The sequence below is a fragment of the Suricata suricatta genome, chromosome 4 (assembly GCF_006229205.1).
Source record: "Suricata suricatta isolate VVHF042 chromosome 4, meerkat_22Aug2017_6uvM2_HiC, whole genome shotgun sequence".
NCBI lineage: Eukaryota > Metazoa > Chordata > Mammalia > Carnivora > Herpestidae > Suricata > Suricata suricatta.
The window spans coordinates 67,267,299-67,285,132 of record NC_043703.1 but is presented as its reverse complement, the minus strand read 5'-3'; the positions used below and the strand labels follow the sequence as shown (position 1 = coordinate 67,285,132).

General features: G+C 34.2%; 1 protein-coding gene across 9 annotated transcripts in view; it reads left to right on the top strand.

The window, feature by feature from the left end:
* The window catches only part of PDS5B (PDS5 cohesin associated factor B), a 184,282-nt gene that overhangs the window by 87,606 nt on the left and 78,842 nt on the right, over positions 1-17,834 (top strand). For all 9 annotated transcript variants that reach the window (XM_029936869.1, XM_029936868.1, XM_029936870.1 and 6 more), the window contains 4 exons: positions 6,647-6,792; positions 8,835-8,986; positions 10,193-10,306; positions 17,334-17,415. In XM_029936869.1, the coding sequence (XP_029792729.1) occupies positions 6,647-6,792; positions 8,835-8,986; positions 10,193-10,306; positions 17,334-17,415 (494 nt within the window). The remainder of the gene's footprint in view (positions 1-6,646; positions 6,793-8,834; positions 8,987-10,192; positions 10,307-17,333; positions 17,416-17,834) is intronic.

Genomic DNA, 17,834 nt, shown 5'->3' with positions numbered 1-17,834 from the left:
ACAGATTCTGTCCTGGTGTAGCGCCACTCAGCCTTTCCAATAAAGGGCCCTAAACCCTCTTCCCAGAGTACTCTGGGAAGGGGACTGTTCTTTCCCAGGGTGGCCCTCAAATCTCTGCTGCACCCCAGGCCCAGCTCCCTGCCTGCCAGGTGCACTCACGAGGCTGGCTCTGGTCTGGAGAAGGTCATGCACTTTTGTAAACTACAGTCTTCAGTTCCTGAAGCTGTTTGCAAAGTAGAAACTGGCACTCTCCATATTTCTTGTTCTCCAGTCCATGATCTGGAGATGTTTTTCTCTTGTCTTAGCATTCCACAGCCTCTCTGTCTCTCTCTCCCTTTTGTTTCTCCACTGAAGGGATTCCCTCCCCTTCGTGCTTTCCCTATTTTATCTCCCCCAATTTGTATACATGCACCCCTGTCCCTCCAAGCTGTCTCCCTCTACCTGTGGAGATCTTTTGTCACTCCACAGACTGATTTCCTGGATGTTCCACTTATTCTGATCTCAATACAGCTGGGTTTGAGAGACAAGGGAAATCCTGGTTCTCTACTTCTCTGCCATCTTAATTCTTCCTCAAAATTTTAAAAAAATGTTTATTTTTGTAAAATTTTTTGATAGAGCACATGAGAAGGTTTGGGGCAGAGAGAGAGGGAGACAGGATTTGAAGTGGATTCTCAGCAGACAGCAGAGAGCTTGATGGGGTGCTTGAACTTACAGACTTTGAGACCATGACCTGAGCTTAACCAACTGACCTACCCAGATGCAACATCCCATAATCAGGATTTTAATGCAAAATTTATTGTTAGCCAAATAATAGATGTTTTCATTTTTTATTGCTATCTATACTGTATTTTATAAGTGAATAATTTCACCAATAATAGTCTTCACTATTGTTTGAATGTTTGAAAGTTTACTGAAAGATAGTATGTAGTTTCTTTTTTTTGTTTTTGTAGTTTCATTTTTTAATGAAACATGTTTTTATGTTGTATGATTTCCTAGTTTTCAGCCTCTGGGAAAATGTTAATTATTTCTTTTTCTTTAATTCCCATCCCTGTTTCTCCCATCCCCCTACTCACCTCTCTTCTGGTAACCATCAGTTCTCTCTAGTTGAGTCTATTTCTTGGTTTGTCTCTTTTTTTCCCCTCTTTGCTCATTTATTTTGTTTCTTAAATTCCACATATAAGTATGATCATACGATACTTGTCTTTCTCTGACTGATTTCACTTAACATTATATTCTGTAGCTTTATCCATGCTGTTGCAAATTTCAGTCTTCCTTATGGCTGAATAATATTCTGTTTTGTGTGTGTGTGTGTGTGTGTGTACCACCTTTTATTAATCCATTTACTTATCACTGAACACTTGGGCTTTCTCCATAGTTTGACTATTGTAAATAACATTGCAGTAAACATAAGGGTGCATGTATCCCTTTGAATTAGTGCTTTTGTATTCTTTGGGCAAATACCCAGTAGTGTAATTGCTGTAAGGTTGTCCTATTTTTAATTTTTTGAGGAAACTCCATGTTGATATCCACAGTGGCTACACCAGTTTGCATTTCCACCAACAGTGCCAGAGAGTTGACCTTTCTCCACATCTTTGCCAACATTTGTTGCTTCTTGTTGATTTTAGCCATTTTGACAAGTGTGATATGATATCTTATTGTAGTTTTGAATTGCATTTCCCTGATGATAAGTGATGATGAGGATCTTTTCATGTGTCTGTTGGCCATCTTTTTGTCTTCTTTGGAGAAATGTCTGTTCATGTCTCCTGTCCATTATTTAATTGGATTATTTGTTTGCTGTTCAGTTGTATCATTTCTTTGTATATTTTGGATACTAACCTTTTGTCACATACGTCATTTGCCAATATCTTCTCCCATTCCTTACACTATCTTTTAGTTTTGTTGGTGGTTTTATTTGCTGCACAGAAGCTGTTAATTTTGATGTAGTCCCAATAGTTTATTTTTGATTTTGTTTCCCATGCCTCAGGAGACATATTTAGAAAAATGTTGTTCTGAACAAAGAGAAATTACTATCTGTGCTCTCTTCAGGGATTTATATGGTTTTGAGTCTCACATTCAGATCTTTAATCCATTTAGAGTTTGTTTTCTTGTATGGTGAAAGATAGGAGTCCAGATTCATTCTTTTGCATATTGCTGTGTACTTTTCCCAGCACCATTTGTTGAAGAGACTTGTTTCCATTGTATATTCATTTTTCCTTTGTTGAAGATTGACCATATAATTTTGGATTTATTTCTGGGTTTTTCATTCTGTCCCATTGATATGTGTGTTTATTTTTATGCCAGTACCGTACTGTTTTAATTACTACTACTTTGTAATATAAATTGAAATCCTGAATTGTGATACCTCCAGCTTTCTTTTTATTTTTCAAGATTGCTTTGGCTATTTGAGGTCTTTTGTTGTTCCATACAAATTTTAGGATTGTTTGCTCTACTTCTGTGAAAAATGCTGTTGACATTTTGATAGGGACTGTAGTAACTCTGTACATTGCTTTGGATAGTATAGACATTATAACAATAATTGTTCTTTCAGCCTTGAGCATTGAGTGCCTTTCCATTTTTTGTGTTATCCGGAATTTCTTTCATCAGTGTTTTATTCATTCGTTCGTTAAATTTTTTAGAATGAGAGAGCACACATAAACATGACTTGGGGATAGGGACAGAGGGAGAGAGAGAATCTCAAGCAGGCCCAGCACAGAGCCTGACTAGGGGCTCACTCCCACGACCCTAGGATCATGACCTGAGCTGAAATCAAGAGTTGGATGCTCAGTTGACTAAGCCACCAAGGTGCTCCAGTGTTTTATAGCTTTGAGTATACAGGTCTTTCATCTTTGGTTAAGTTTATTCCTAGATATTTTATTGTTTTTGGTGCAATTGTAAATGGGATTGTTTTCTTAATTCACTTTCTGTTGCTTCATTATTAGTGTACAGTAATGCAACTAGATTTCTATAGAATGATTTTGTATCCTGTGACTTGACTGAATTCATTTATCAGTTCTAGTAGTTTTTTTTGGGTAGAGTCTTCAGTTTTCTATGTATAATATTGTGTCTTCAGATAGTGAAAGTTTTACTTTTTTCTTATCCATTTGGATGACTTTTATTTCTTTATGTCATCTAATTGCTTTGGCTAGGACTTCGAATACTGTGTTGAATAAAAGTTGTGAAAGTGGACGTCCTAGTCTTGTTCCTAACCTTAGGGGTAAAACTCAAGTTTTTTACCATGGAGTATGATGTTGGCTGTGGTTTTATATATAATAAGGCCTTTATCATATTGTGATATGTTCCCTCTAGACCTATTTTGCAGAGAATTTTGATCTTAAATGGATGTTGTACTTTGTCGAATGCTTTTTCTGCATCTATTGAAAGATTAGGTAGTTTCTATCCTTTTTCCTATTGAGGTGATATATCAGGTTGATTGTTTTGTGAGTATTGACCCATGCTTGCACCCTGAGAATAAATCCTACTTCATCATGGGGTGTGACTTTTTAAAATATATTGTTGGATTCAGTTTGTTAGTATTTTGTTGAGGATTTTTGCATCTATATTCATTAGAGATACTGGCCTGTAGTTCCTTTTTTTGTGGTATCTTTATCTGGTTTTGGTATCAGAGTGGTACTGGCCTTATAGGATGAATTTGGAATTGTCCTTCCTCTTCTGTTTTTTTGGAATAGTTGAGAAGAAGAGGTATTAACTCTTCTTTAAATGTTTGGCAGACTTTGTCTGTAAAGCTGTCTGGTCCTGGACTTTTGTTTTTTGGGAATTTTTTTGATTACTGATTCAGTTTCATTGCTGGTAATCGGTCTGTTCAAATTGTCTATTTCTTCCTGCTTCAGTTTTGGTAGATTATATTTTTGTAGGAATTTATCCATTTCTTCTAAGTTGCCTAGTTTGTTGGTATATGGATTTTCATAATATTCTGGTACAGTTGTTCATATTTCTGTTATATTGGTTGTTATTTCTCCTTGTTCATTAATGATTTTGTTTTTTGAGTCCTCTCTCTTCTTTCTTTCTTTTCTTTTCTTTTCTTTTTGTTTTTTTTTTTTTTTTGTTGTTGTTGTTGTTTTTTGTTTTGGTAAGTCTGGCTAGAGGTTTATCAATTTTGTTGATTTCAAATAACCAGATCTTGGTTTCATTGATCTGTTCTACTTCTGTTGTTGTTATTGTTTATCATTTATTTCTGCTCTTTATTATTTCCTTCTGTTTGCTGGGTTGGGGTTTTGTTGTTTTTCTAGCTCTTTTATGTAATGGTAGGCTGTTTATTTTAGATTTTTCTTGCATCTTGAGGTAGGCCTATATCATTACAAACTACACATTTTAATTTTTGTAGTTGGTGAAAAGACTGCTCTGAAAAATCTAGGGGTCTCAGTACTTTTTATTCACATTTTCAACCATTTCTCATTTCACAGCATTCTTCATCTGTACCTGTTATGCCCAAGTTTGTAATAGCGCCCCAAAAAAAGACCAGAGACTACCAGGGAGACTGAGTCACACATGCAAAAAGCAAAGGGCTTTATCAGGGGCTTAAGCTCAGGCTCACAGACTCCACCAACCCGCTGGCCACGTGGAGAGAGAGCCCCGAACAAAGGCAGGGTAGGGCTTTTATGAGTTTGGGAGGGGGGAGTTACAGGAAATGACGACACAGGCACAGCGCTCCAATCCCTACTCCCCTTATCAATACTGGCAGTTGTGGGAGCCAATCACAACATTTAGATTATTGACCAATCAGAGTGGGCCCAGGACCCTTCCATAGGCTGTGACTAGGCCCGCACGTAGGGGGTGAGTAGGCCCGCCCCTAGAAAGGTCAAAGGTGTCAGCTGGCCTCTCCTGATTGGGCGCCACAGGAGTTGTCCCTCCTTAATGTGCACCTTTTCAACTGGAGAAGCTGGCACCTTCCCGTTTAAGTGCAGGGGAAGGCTGAATCAGACCTGCGTCCTTACATACCTTTCTCATTGCTTGTTGCCTCGAATTTCTAAATGTTTCTATGGTCCTTACCCTGGAAAAGAGCTTACTTATTATTTCCCTTTTTGGGTTTCATCTTTTTCTTTTGTTTCAAGTCATACATCTGTCACAATTTTGTTGAAAAACCTCTTTGCCATGATTTCTTCTCTTGTACTTGTCCCTTTTAAAGATATTTTCATAGGGTTTCAGGAGTGAGCTAAAATTAATATATGTTAGACACTCACATTTATCTTTCATTTTTTTAGTGTGTTTGTGAGGTTCATTCTTGTGCCTTCAGCCAAATTTTGAGGGACGTGATCATATTGTGAAGAGTACTGTTAGCTGCTTTGTCATGCTAACTATCGAGAATTTCTTCTTTCTCCTTTGTTTTCTCTTCCTCTGCACAGTTAAGATCTATAGTTTAATAGCTCTTATATATATACCTTGTTCAATATGAAAATTTTGTTTTTAGGGAAATTGGGATGCATTTTAAAAGTAATTTTCTTTACTGAATTAGGTAAAATAACGTTTCTGTTTCTTGAGAATTTTTTTAAATGTTTATTTTTTTCATTTTTGAGAGAGAGTACGTGCGGGGGAAGGGCTGAGAGAGAGGGGATAGAGCTCTGAAGCGGGCTCTGAGCTGACAGCAGCAAGCCCCATGTGGGGCTCCAACTCGTGAACCACAAGATTACAGCCTGAGCTGAAATCGATGCTTAACCACCAGGGTGCCCCTGGTTTGGGTGGTTTTTTGTTTTGTTTTGTTTTTTTTTTTTTTAAGGAACATATTGTCTTTGTCATTTTTGGAAACAGTTCCATTTAGGGAATGCTTAAGGTGAAATTGCTTAAGACCTGGGTAGTGGTTTTATGGGTGTTTGCATTGTAATTATTTGTTAAACTATCAATTTATAGGGAAGTAAACCCATTTATAGTCATAAGCACTATTTGCTGCATATAGCCATGGATATGTATATTACTCCAAATCCAAACATTGAAGTTTTAGCTTACTGGTCTTATAAGAAAAAGCTGAATAATATTTGTTATATTTATGCTCAGTGAAAAGTATTAATTTTTTCTTTCAGCTTTCTCAGTGCCAGATCTGAACTGCTATGTTTTTTACTTTAAGATCTTCCTACAGCCACTCCTAATTGTTAAATGTTAATTTCTTCTATATTCCTTTTAGCCTTTCTTAGTTCAGTTACATGAAACTGCCTTGTGGTATTTCCTGTAATCTTGTTTCTTGGGGGCTGGTATCTTAATTTTGTTCTTTCAGAAACCTTAGGGTTTCCATAGTTAAGGGGTAGAAACTTGAATACTCTAGCCTTTTTGCAGTAGATGCATTTGATTTGTATATTTTAACCATTTAAACAACAGAAATAAGATATTTAAATTTATTATACTTCTTAGGTCATAATGAGGCTTAATTAATGAGGTTAGGAACTCCTTAGTACACTATCCTGTTTCGCCACTGCCCAAAATGGGGAAAGGGTTTACTACTCAGTTGCATGTAAACTACTCTATTTTGACTGAAGGACTGACCTTCATTTCTACTCCCCTCCCCTGTGCTTAATTTTCTTGAAACATTGAACCCTCTACTTAGGTTTTGCTTTTGTTGTGGTTTACTTTCAAATACAACTTTTAAGAACATTTTAATTGTTAAAGTTCCATTTTAATCAAATAAAATTTTATCTTTCAGAGTATCTTAAAGTGAGGTCACATGATCCTGAGGAAGCTATTAGGCATGATGTTATTGTGTCAATAGTTACAGCTGCTAAAAAGGATATTCTTCTGGTCAACGATCACTTACTTAACTTTGTTAGAGAAAGAACATTAGACAAGCGGGTAAGTAGGAATAATAATTAGTAGGCTTTCACTTTGTATACCTGAAGTTTAATAGTATTTCATTTGAAAATACTGAGATTTAAATGTAATAAATTAACCATTTTTGAGGGGGTCATTTTTATATTTATGAGAAAGTTTTATTTTTGTTACATTAAATTTTGTTGGTTTTTAAAGTCAGATTATTCTCATCCTAAAAATGAGATGGCTCTGTTTAGCCTGGACACTAGTTTTAATAAGTGACTTACAAAGTGACTTAATAACTAACATAACTTTTTTATATTGTTGGCTCTCTTTTCTTTTTCCTTTCCTATGGGTATCAGTTGATAGTTCTTCGGCTGGTGGTATTGTAATTTATGTGGAATAGAAAAATAACATGTTTTCAACTGAGCAAAGCTTATACCTGCTAGAGCAGCATGCTTCTAGCTTATCTTCTGTGACCTTAAACCTTTCTTCTTGAGTGAGCACCCACTCACCCACTCAGTAATCATTAGCTTCTCAAGAGAGGTATCATGTCTTACTATGCTAGTATTCATATTGCCCGGAATCTATTGGACACTGAGTAAGGGTATGAGTGAATGTTCATTCTCGCCTCATCCTGTTGCTTTTCCTTTGTGGTATGGGTTTTACAGACTTAGGCTTGAGTAGTTTTAGTGAAGGATGAAAATCTTTGATGTATTTGGGGGTTAATTAGCAAAGAAAGTGGGTGGCCTGTTGGTAGCTGGGAATAGCTTTGATTAGGTAAATTCTTTACAACATTTTAATAGTTGCTTGTAAGGTTGATTTTGCTGTCCTCATCATTTAGTGGTCTCATTGATAATGCTGGTTGTGGGTGAAAAATAGATGGGCAAGAATTGCATGGTTTTCCCCTCAAGATTTATACGTATTTAGAACAACTTATTTTAACTAATAAAAAGGCCAAAAGGTGTAAAGAAGGAAGAGGAGATTTGTATCTTGGTAAGCTAACTGCCTTCTAAGTATTCAAGTAGTCTTTTTTTCTTAGCTAGACTTGGAATTTGAGCTAAGTGTCTTGTGTGTTGTTGGGATCAAATAATTTTTAATAATCATGTTGTATTCATCGTAGGGCTACTTGGTTCAGTCATGTAAACATTTGTTGGATACCAAAAAGTAATTGAATTTATTTATGTTCTTGGCAGACAATATACTCTTTAAAAACTCCCTAAAGCATCAGTTTGGGGAATTAGAGATAAGGTAGAGAATTAGAAAATTTGTATAAATAAATTAAATTCTTATTTTATGAGTAAAGCTTTTGACATGTATTGGTGGATGGATGAGATAAGACCTATTCTTAATCTGCTGTAATTGAGAAAAAAACCAAGGGAAGAATGTCACTATCAATGACAGACTGCAAAGGAAAAAAAATGAATAATCTGTGCAGCTTCATGAAGTTCTAAACGTTACTAACATCCTACTGATTGTAGTGCTGTGTTTGTGTAAAATTAAAGGATAAACTCATTCCAAGATAATTAAGCAGTATTAGATACACTATAACAAATATAGATTCAGAAAAATAGTTGAATACGTTCCTTTTATACTTGGACTTGATTCTCAAATATGCAAAATGAACCAAGTGTCTTCATATTCAGCATTTGATAAAACCAGTAATATATACATTTAATTGAAGTATTTTTAATATATAGCATAAATTGGAAAAAGTCTATAAAGGCATAGGTCACAATTAAATCAGTCTTTACATTTTAAAATTTGGCAGCATGCTTTCCCTCACCAATTCTAAGTGACTTTATGTAGATTGTGATTAACTTTTGTTTTTTAGGGTTAGGTGATGGGTTTAAGATATTAAAGCATTTTTCATACATGTTGGTATCTCTGTATTTTTCATAGTAGATACATTAAAATGATAGTTGTGGGTTTTCTTGGTAACCATTATAAATCTATAATCAGTATCGGAGGATTGATGAAAATATACCATGTAAAGTAACTAACTTAAAAACAAGAAAACACTTTCCTGAAGTATAATGGGAGCATTTTTAAATTATAAGATAACATTTTTGTTTTTACTTTAGTGGAGAGTGCGCAAAGAAGCCATGATGGGACTTGCCCAAATTTATAAGAAGTATGCTTTACAGTCAGCAGCTGGAAAAGATGCTGCAAAACAGATATCATGGATCAAAGACAAATTGCTACATATATATTATCAAAATAGTATTGATGATCGGTAAGTTAAGGACACTAGGTAAAATATTTGGTGTTTTTGTTGTTTTTAACTGCTGTTGAAATGTTGTTTTAGGAAAACTATTTTCTTTACACCTCGAAACTCTCTCCTCAGTTTTTACTGCAAATTAAAAGTAGTGAGTGACTAGTTTTCCACTCACCAAAGCCATAAATAAAGCAGTAATGTACACATAACTTTAGGGGAGGATACAGCTTTTATGTTCACTTTTGAATAGTGTTTTTGAAGGGTAGTACTTACAAGTAGAAATGTGTATGGTAATTTAAATTTTATTTCATTGGTAATTTTTCAAATAATTTTTTTTCAAATAAATGAAAGTAAACCCTTTGAATTATAGACAGTTTAAATAAAAACAATTTATACTCAAGTATAAAAAGACATTTTTATACTTTAATATGAAACACCTCTGAACACAATCTTTACATTTTTCTATTGCAGCATAAGTATAGATCTTGTGTATATCCTAACCATTTAGTAGTTAATAGACCTATGAATCCTGTTTGCAGTCTTAATTGATTTCACTTGATTGAATTTATTTTAAACTGTTAGATCCCAGTGGTCTTTCTATAACAGGTCAGAATGAAAAAATTAAGAACCATAAGCCATCTTACAGTTTTAAGAGTTATAGGGGCTAGAAACTGGGTATCCTATGTTAACATTATTTAAGAAACTTCGTAGTTATTTTTTTTTTATAAAGTTGGAGTTTTTAGACATTTTGAGTGTGCAGCGTGATTGCCTGGAGATTGGCATTCTTATGATTTTCTTGGGTTTTTTTTTTTTTTTTTTGCTCTTTTAACCAGGTCTTTTTTCATGATGATTACTACAAAAACTCAGAAGAATCTTAACATTTCTTTATAATTTTAACTTAGAGATGCTTAGAATTTGTCACTTGGAAGGACCTGGTTTGGTTTTTTAACACTTTGTTATTCAGATAAAGGAAATTGAATCCTTGCTGCACATTCGCGATCACACAGAGGTCGTTAGCTGAGCACAGGGATGTTGCCAGCATATCCGGCTAAATGTCTTTTTGGCCCCTTTTCTTACAGAAGGAAATCTTTGATTTGGAAATCTCATCTTCATTTTGAAAGCAGGAACTTCTTTTACACGTGTTCCTTATATGTTTTGGAATTTTATATACAAATTTAATACATTAAGAAAAATCATTATAGTACTCTCTCTGTGTTTTTGTAGATTGCTTGTTGAACGGATCTTTGCTCAATACATGGTTCCCCACAATCTGGAAACTACAGAACGGATGAAGTGCTTATATTACTTGTATGCCACACTGGATTTAAATGCTGTGAAGTAGGTTTCAAGTGTCAAATTTCTTCTTATCTTTTTTTGCAATGTATTTTATGAGGAAAAAAAATCACAACTGTATTTTTAAATGTTAACAATTTATGTAATAAAAATATTGTTAAATAAGTCAGACACAAAATATTTGGTTCTCTTAGAAAGTACTGCTGTCAACATGAGATTAATAAGGATTTTTGTAAGCAATTTAAAAATAGAGCTGATTGGCATGGAATCTTTCAGGATTTGATTTCCGCCGCCAAACATTTATATTGTTGTTTCAAGAAATATTGATGTGCCTTTTTGTTTTGTTTTGTTTTGTTTTTTCTTAAGGCATTAAGAGGGTCCATACTGAGAACCACCTTATTTTGACCTAATACTGATTTGAATTTTACAGTGGGGCAGTAGGGTACATATTTTTGGGCTGCATAGCCTCAACAAAGTGTTATAGTTTGGCACGTGGGTAAGCACAAATACATTTTTATGACTTTTTTCATTAAGAAAATACTTTGGAGTACTGTTGTAGGGAACTGGAATTTTGTACATGGAAGAGACATTGCTAACTGAATAACACTGAGGGTTAGGAAATTGAAGCCTTGAGATTGATTTGCGTGAGGCTTTAGAAAATGTAGATCCTTTGCATTCCTGCCAATGTGGTTACAAGCGTAGGGATCAAATGTTTAGAAATTGGAAGTTTAAGGAGCTGTGTATAATTTTCATTTTTACCTCTGTTTAATGAGGCTTTTGACTTCATTTCCTCCATGGAAATTATTGTATGTGCTATTTGTATCTTGCATAGAAATGTTGAGGAAAAGGTTTTAGAAGAGGTAAATTTAATTTCTTACTACTTTCTGTATATCAGGCAGAGGAATATTTATTATCAGTGGCTGTTTTTGTGCTATAACAGCAGAATTGAGTAGTTTCAACAAAGACTGTATGGCCCACAAAGCTTAAAACATTTATTATCTGGCCTTCTATAGAAAAGTTTGCCAGCCTCTCATGTGAATGATATTTTTCCTGTTTTTCACATGAGGAACTGAATCCCAGAGGGGCCAGTTAACTTGCACGAAATCACATAAGTAGTAAGAGACAAAGTCAGGATTTGAACTCTGTTCTGCCTGGTTCCAAAGTTCATTCTTTTTCCACTGCATATAGTAAAATATTTACTACCATATTTAATTGATTTTAATACAAAATTGTCATATGCTAACATTTTTAGACTCAGAGTACATCATCTTCATGGTACAGTTGATGGTTCCTTAGAATGAATGAGATAAGATTTATATCTTAATATCCTATTTGAAACAACCTATGGAAATCATAGTCTGGACTTGATGACTCAGCTCGTCTGTCATTCATGAGTAAAAATGAAAAAACACTTTCAAACAAAAAAATAAGAGTTCACCACTCATAGATCCAACTTGAAAAAATTACTAAAGAATAATAATTTTTTTGGTAAAAAAGGACATTAAATCCAGAAGGAAGGACTAGGATGTAAGAAGCAACAAGATTTTCAAACACTTTTGCCAATCTAAATAATCAATGCCTATAAAATTAATAATAATAATAGCAAACTTTTCTTTACAAGGGAAGGAGGTGTAGATTAAACAGTAAGTTAGCATCAGGGCTTCTGGGTTGCTTAGTTGGTTAAGTGTCCAGCTTCAGCTCACATCATGATCTCGTGGTTCTTGAGTTTGAGCCCCATTTGGGCTCTCTACTGTCAGCACAGAGCCTGCTTCAGATCCTTTTTCCCCTCGGCCTCTCCATTGCTTCCACTGTCTCTTTCTCAAAAAAAAAAAACATTAAAAAAAAAACAAACTTTAAAAAGTAAGTTAGCATCTAGGCTGAAATTTAGCCAGCACACTCTTCTTGAACAGTATGTCAGCCAGCCCTCTTGAGAGCCCCGGGGAACCTCTCTCCACCCCACTCTGCCCTGTGCCTGGGCATAGCAGAAGGACTGCCAGCTGTTCTGTTTGGTTGGTCCTGTGCCTTTGTGAAAAATTTTGAATAGTAGGTGGACCCTATCAGATATTAACATGTAAGATGGTAGATAAAATGTTCTCCAGTTCTTTTATCATAGAAGAATGAGGACAGGCATGTTGATTAATTAGGCTGTAAATTAAGTGTGTGAATTAAAAATTTGAGTTGCCCTAAAAGAATTGAATTAGAATGTATATCTTCCAAACCCAGAAGAGCAAGACAGAGTTAATGAAAACCTTAATATGAGAAATATAAAAGAAAATCAAAATAATTGTAGATAGAAAACACTAAATAGCAGTTACAACACTATATGTATCTGATATTTAAATAATTGTAGATAGAAAACACTAAATAGCAGTTACAACACTATATGTATCTGATATTTGTCACTTAACAAGAGCAGTTGATCGAATTAAAAAGTAAAAATGCTGGGGCTCTTGGGTGAATCTCAGAGTTTGTGAGTTCAAGCCCAATATCAGGTCCTGTGCTGTCAGTGGTGGACGGAGCCCACTTGGGATCCTCTGCCTCCCTTTGCTGTCCCTCCCCCTGTTGCTGTCTTGCCCACATTCTCTCTCTCTCTCAAAAATAAATATTTCTTAAAAGTAAAAATGCCAATCACAAAAGATTCACTGAAAAATAATGCCATGGAAAAGTCTAAAGTAAATTCCAATCTGTGGACCAGTTGATTCTATAAAAATGGTGAGTGAATAGTTATGTTTTAAGTTAAAATACTTAAGGTATTTATAATATTTTTATTTAAAAAATGTTTATTTTAAGAGAGAGAGTGAGTGAGCAACAGAGGTGCAGAGGCTGGGAGAGAGAGAGAGAGAGAGAGAGAGAGAGGGAGAGAGAGAGAGAGAGAGAGAGAGAGAGAGAAAGAAAGAGAGAGAAAGAAAGAATCCCAAGCAGGTTCCACACTGTCCGTGCAGAGCCCAACAAGCGGAGGCAGGGCGGGGGGAGGCTTGAACCCATAACCCACGAGATCATGACCTGAACTGAAACCGACAGATGGACACTTAACTGACTGAGCCACCCAGGCACCTTTATAATATTTTCAAAATAATTTTTTATTTTAACTAACATTTTAGAGTTAGCCAACTGTAAATCTATTACTTAACATTTTGTAACTTAATACTTTACAGTTGTGATTTCTCCAAAAGTTATATTATTGTTATGAAATATTTAATGCACATGAAGAAGTTGAATATGAGTTCCAAAACATAGTAATAAAGATATCTGTGAATCTACACCCATCTTGTGAACTCTTCTCCCTTTCATCCTCCTGTCTTTCACCTGAGGAAACGAAACCACTAGCCTTAATTATATATTTTTCATTTCCTTTTAAGAAATAGTTTTATCATGTATATATATATATAGAGAGAGAGAGATGTATAGATAGCTATGTATAGATATGTATATCTGTATATGTGAAAAAACTTTTTTACATATATATGTATACATATATATCCCTCAATATTTGTTTTTGCTTATTTTTGACCTTTATGAAAGTGGAACAGTTGTGGATATAGTCTTCTATACCCCCACCCCCATTTTATTATGTTCCTAAGATTCATCCACAACATATGTAGCTTTTTGGTCATTTTCACTGTGGTATTGAATTACATTATGTCATAATGTCACAATTTAATCTTTTATCTTGTCATTGGAAATTTGAGTCCATGGAAAGAATGGACATTTGTGTTTCCATTTTTTTTACTAATACAAATAGTGCCACGATGAACAGTTTTTTTTTTAAATGTTTTTTATTTATTTTTGAGAGACAGAGACAGCACGAGCAGGAGAGGGTCAGAGAGAGAGGGAGACACACAGTCCCAAGCAGGCTCCAGGCTCTGAGCTAGCTGTAAGCACAGAGCCTGACGCAGGGCTTGAACCCACAAACCGTGAGATAATGACCTGAGCCAAAGCCGGACGCTTAACCGACTGAGCCACCCAGGCGCCCCATGAACAGTTTTCAATTTAGAGTACACATGCAAGGGTTTCTCTAAGATATGGTTATGAATGGTTCTCAAATTTGGCTACAGATGTTGGAATTATTTTGAGAAGGTTTAAACAGTACTGATGCCTGAATCTCTCCTTCAGAGATTGTTATCTAATTTGAAGTGGAGTCTGGGCATTGGAGTTTTTAGAAAAGTTTTTCTGTCGATTCTAATGGGCAACCAAGGTTTGGAATCACTGATGTATAGCTAGGAGTGGAACTGCTGTGTATATACATTTTCAGCAAATTGTAAACTGGTGTGAAATTATTTTCCAATATGACTGTGCTAATTTGTATTCCCACCAGTGGTCTGTAATTTTTTGCATCTTCCTAAACGTTATCAGACATCTTATTTTTTGCGAATCTTTTGGGTCTCAAATTTTTATATCCTCTTTTTTCGTTTTTCTGAATAGTAATAATCTTGACGTTTTCAGTAATGTTTCCAATCTTACCACAGTTCTTACCATTCTGTATTCTAAGATCTGTCCAACCTTTTTCATTTACATTACCATTCTAGCCCAGAAGTCATTTGTAATCTCGAATTAGGTTGAAAGGGACTTCAAAATACCTGCTTGCCAGGCAGATTCATGGTGAAAACTCGTTTGATAAGATTTTTATTTGCTGAAAGACCCTGTATTTTGTTCTATGGTCATATTCTTCTGGGGAAGACAAAGTACTCTTGCTATATTTAAAATTTTTGATGTATATCAGTTTTGGTTAAGCCCCTAAGTTAACGAAATATTTTCACTAGTGAAAGATCAGAGGCAGGCTTGAGTACTCTCTGATCCTGGTGTGTGTTGCCACCTCCCCCAAGTTCCCTAGAACAACTGTTTTAACAAGACTTAGTGGTAGTTTCAGGTGTTTGGTTGCGATCTCCTTGGTTAGGTAGGCTCTCCTCGAGACCCATTTTTGTACTGCTGAGTCTGGTGGGTAATTTGCCAACTGGGAGCAGATTGTTGGAAGGGAGGTCCCCTTTTTTTCTTTGAGTTAGAGAACTGTAAGAGTATCCATGCTATAAGCAAATTTTTCACATTTATGTAGAGACAGAGCTGGAATTCAGGCTCATATTAAATGATACTAGTCTTTATATTGTAATAATGTTTCTACTGTTTTTTTTTTTCTTTTTAAGGACTATTTAGAAGGGCAAACACAAGGATAAATTTGTCTTTGGTGCTTAAGAAAATTTTATTAAAATGTTTGAAAGGATGGTTTCCCTAAAAATATATCACAGTATAAATTCTAGTGGTGGTCACTTTTTGATTCAAGCTATAGCCATAGTAGTTTATAAAGAGCCTTAGAATTACTTGAGATTTCATATTTAAATTAACAAATAATTAAAGTAGGTAAAATAGTTTCTGCTTTAGTTTAAGTGAAGGCAAGTTACAAAATTCAGGCCTATCAGAAATTGTAAGTAATGATCAAATGTCTTAGCAAGTGAGAGACCATTCATTGACTTTGGAGTTCAGGAATCATTTCATGGATGACTACTCTGTTTCTTTGAAAATTAACTCTTACTTAGCTATTATATTTCTATATCCTCTGTATACTAGTCATTTTTCTTTTAATATTTACATTCTTAAAGTGTGCCAATTAAACTTTTGATGGAAGTTTAATAACTTGAAAATAGTACAGTTATTTTAAATTTAACTTCTAAGATAAAATGTCCCAAAACTGTTGGTTTGCCAGTACCATTTTGAGGTGATGACTATAAAGGAATTTAAGTGTTCAAATTTAAACTATTTTATCTCCATAAAGATATCCAAAGGTATTCTTAAAACATCGTGTTAAGGAGGAGAATGAAAATTTTTAACAATTATGTATCAGAAGAAAAAGGGTGGTTTCATATGTTTATGTACCTTGTTATTTTTTATGGCAGTGCTCCAGTGTGATACTGGAGGTTAGTAGATGTATAGAAAATTGAAAATAAAATAATGAAAAGTGTTTGATTTTGGAAAATTTCCTTTTCATATATTAAAATATGTGATTCTAAATTCTGTAACATAATATTTCAATAACTATTGTCAGGATTTATGTATATTTTCTTGAGTATGTATATAATTTGATTTTAGATTTAAATCTCTGCCTGAAAACAATAAAAGTATTAAGAGAACATCAAAATTTTTGCCATATAAAAATAATATTCAAATAATATGTAAATATATAATATGTTATACATATGTCATAATTCATATATTTATATATCAAACATTTATATATAACATGTAAATATGTGTACATGACAAATTTATATAGTATAAAAAATTTTTTCACAGAATATGTGGAATATATGCAATATATGTATGTAATATAATACATGGTTTATATAATTTATATAATACATGTTATTTAGTTAACTAGATATACTTCAGACTGTAGACCTCAGTAAGTCCTTAAAAATCTAAACACATAAATTCTACCTCTAAACTGTGAGAATTTGAGGATTAAATAAACAAGTGAGAAATTGTCATTTTTATTTATATCAGTTTACTTTATACATATTTTAAACTTATTTAATGAGTGTTTACTTATATATAGGTATATAACACATTATATTTATATATTATAACACATATATAATATATAAATATAATCTAATAAATTACATTATAAATATTTCTGTTTTAGGAAAAAGTATCCCTCATCCTTTCAGTACTAACTCTTTTCTGTTTGTTTATTTGATTCCTTTTCGTATGGCCTACTATAGGACTGTACTCCACCACACGTTCCTTTATTTCTTAAGGTTATAATCTCAGTAGGTAATTCTTCTACCCTTGTTTACAAACATGTTGCAGTTAATAGTAGGTCTTCCCTATTTTTATACAAAACAAAAACAACCATTTTTTTTTCTTTTAATACAGGTATCCTTTCCCATGTTCATATCTTTCATATATGACTCTTTTTTTCTCTCCATATGTCATCAGTTTGCTTGGTCCTGTGAGATTTACCTCATCTCTGGCGTTTTTTGTTAATATTTGAACTTAAAAAGAAAAGCAGTATATTTGGAATATTCCCAGGATTTTTATTCTGTTTTGTTATTTAAATTTACATGTTTGTATTTTACAGAGCGTTGAATGAAATGTGGAAATGTCAAAATCTGCTCCGACATCAAGTCAAGGATTTGCTTGACTTAATTAAGCAACCCAAAGTAAGTTAAATTTAATGAAAAGTTTTCCTTTGATGAGAAGTTTTGTAAAAACACCTGTATTTTAGTTACTCTTTACCATTGCTGCAGTGTGTTGAAATACCTATTTCTGTAAGGAACCATTCTACCCGAGAAGCTCTGATCTCTAATTTCGAACACTGAAAAAAAAAATGTCTTTGTTTTTGTTGAGAGAAAGTTAAATTGCGTGAGCAGGGGAGGGGCAGAGGGAAGGAAGGAGAGAGAATCTTAAGCAGCCTCCATGCCCAGTGCAGAGCCCAGCACAAAGCCTGATGTGGGGCTTGATTTCACCACTGTGAGATAATCACCTGAGTCACCCAGCTGCCCCGGAACACAGAAATTTTCAGGAAATTTATTGCATAGAAAATTTAAAATCTTCATTTACTATATTTGTAAAAGATGAT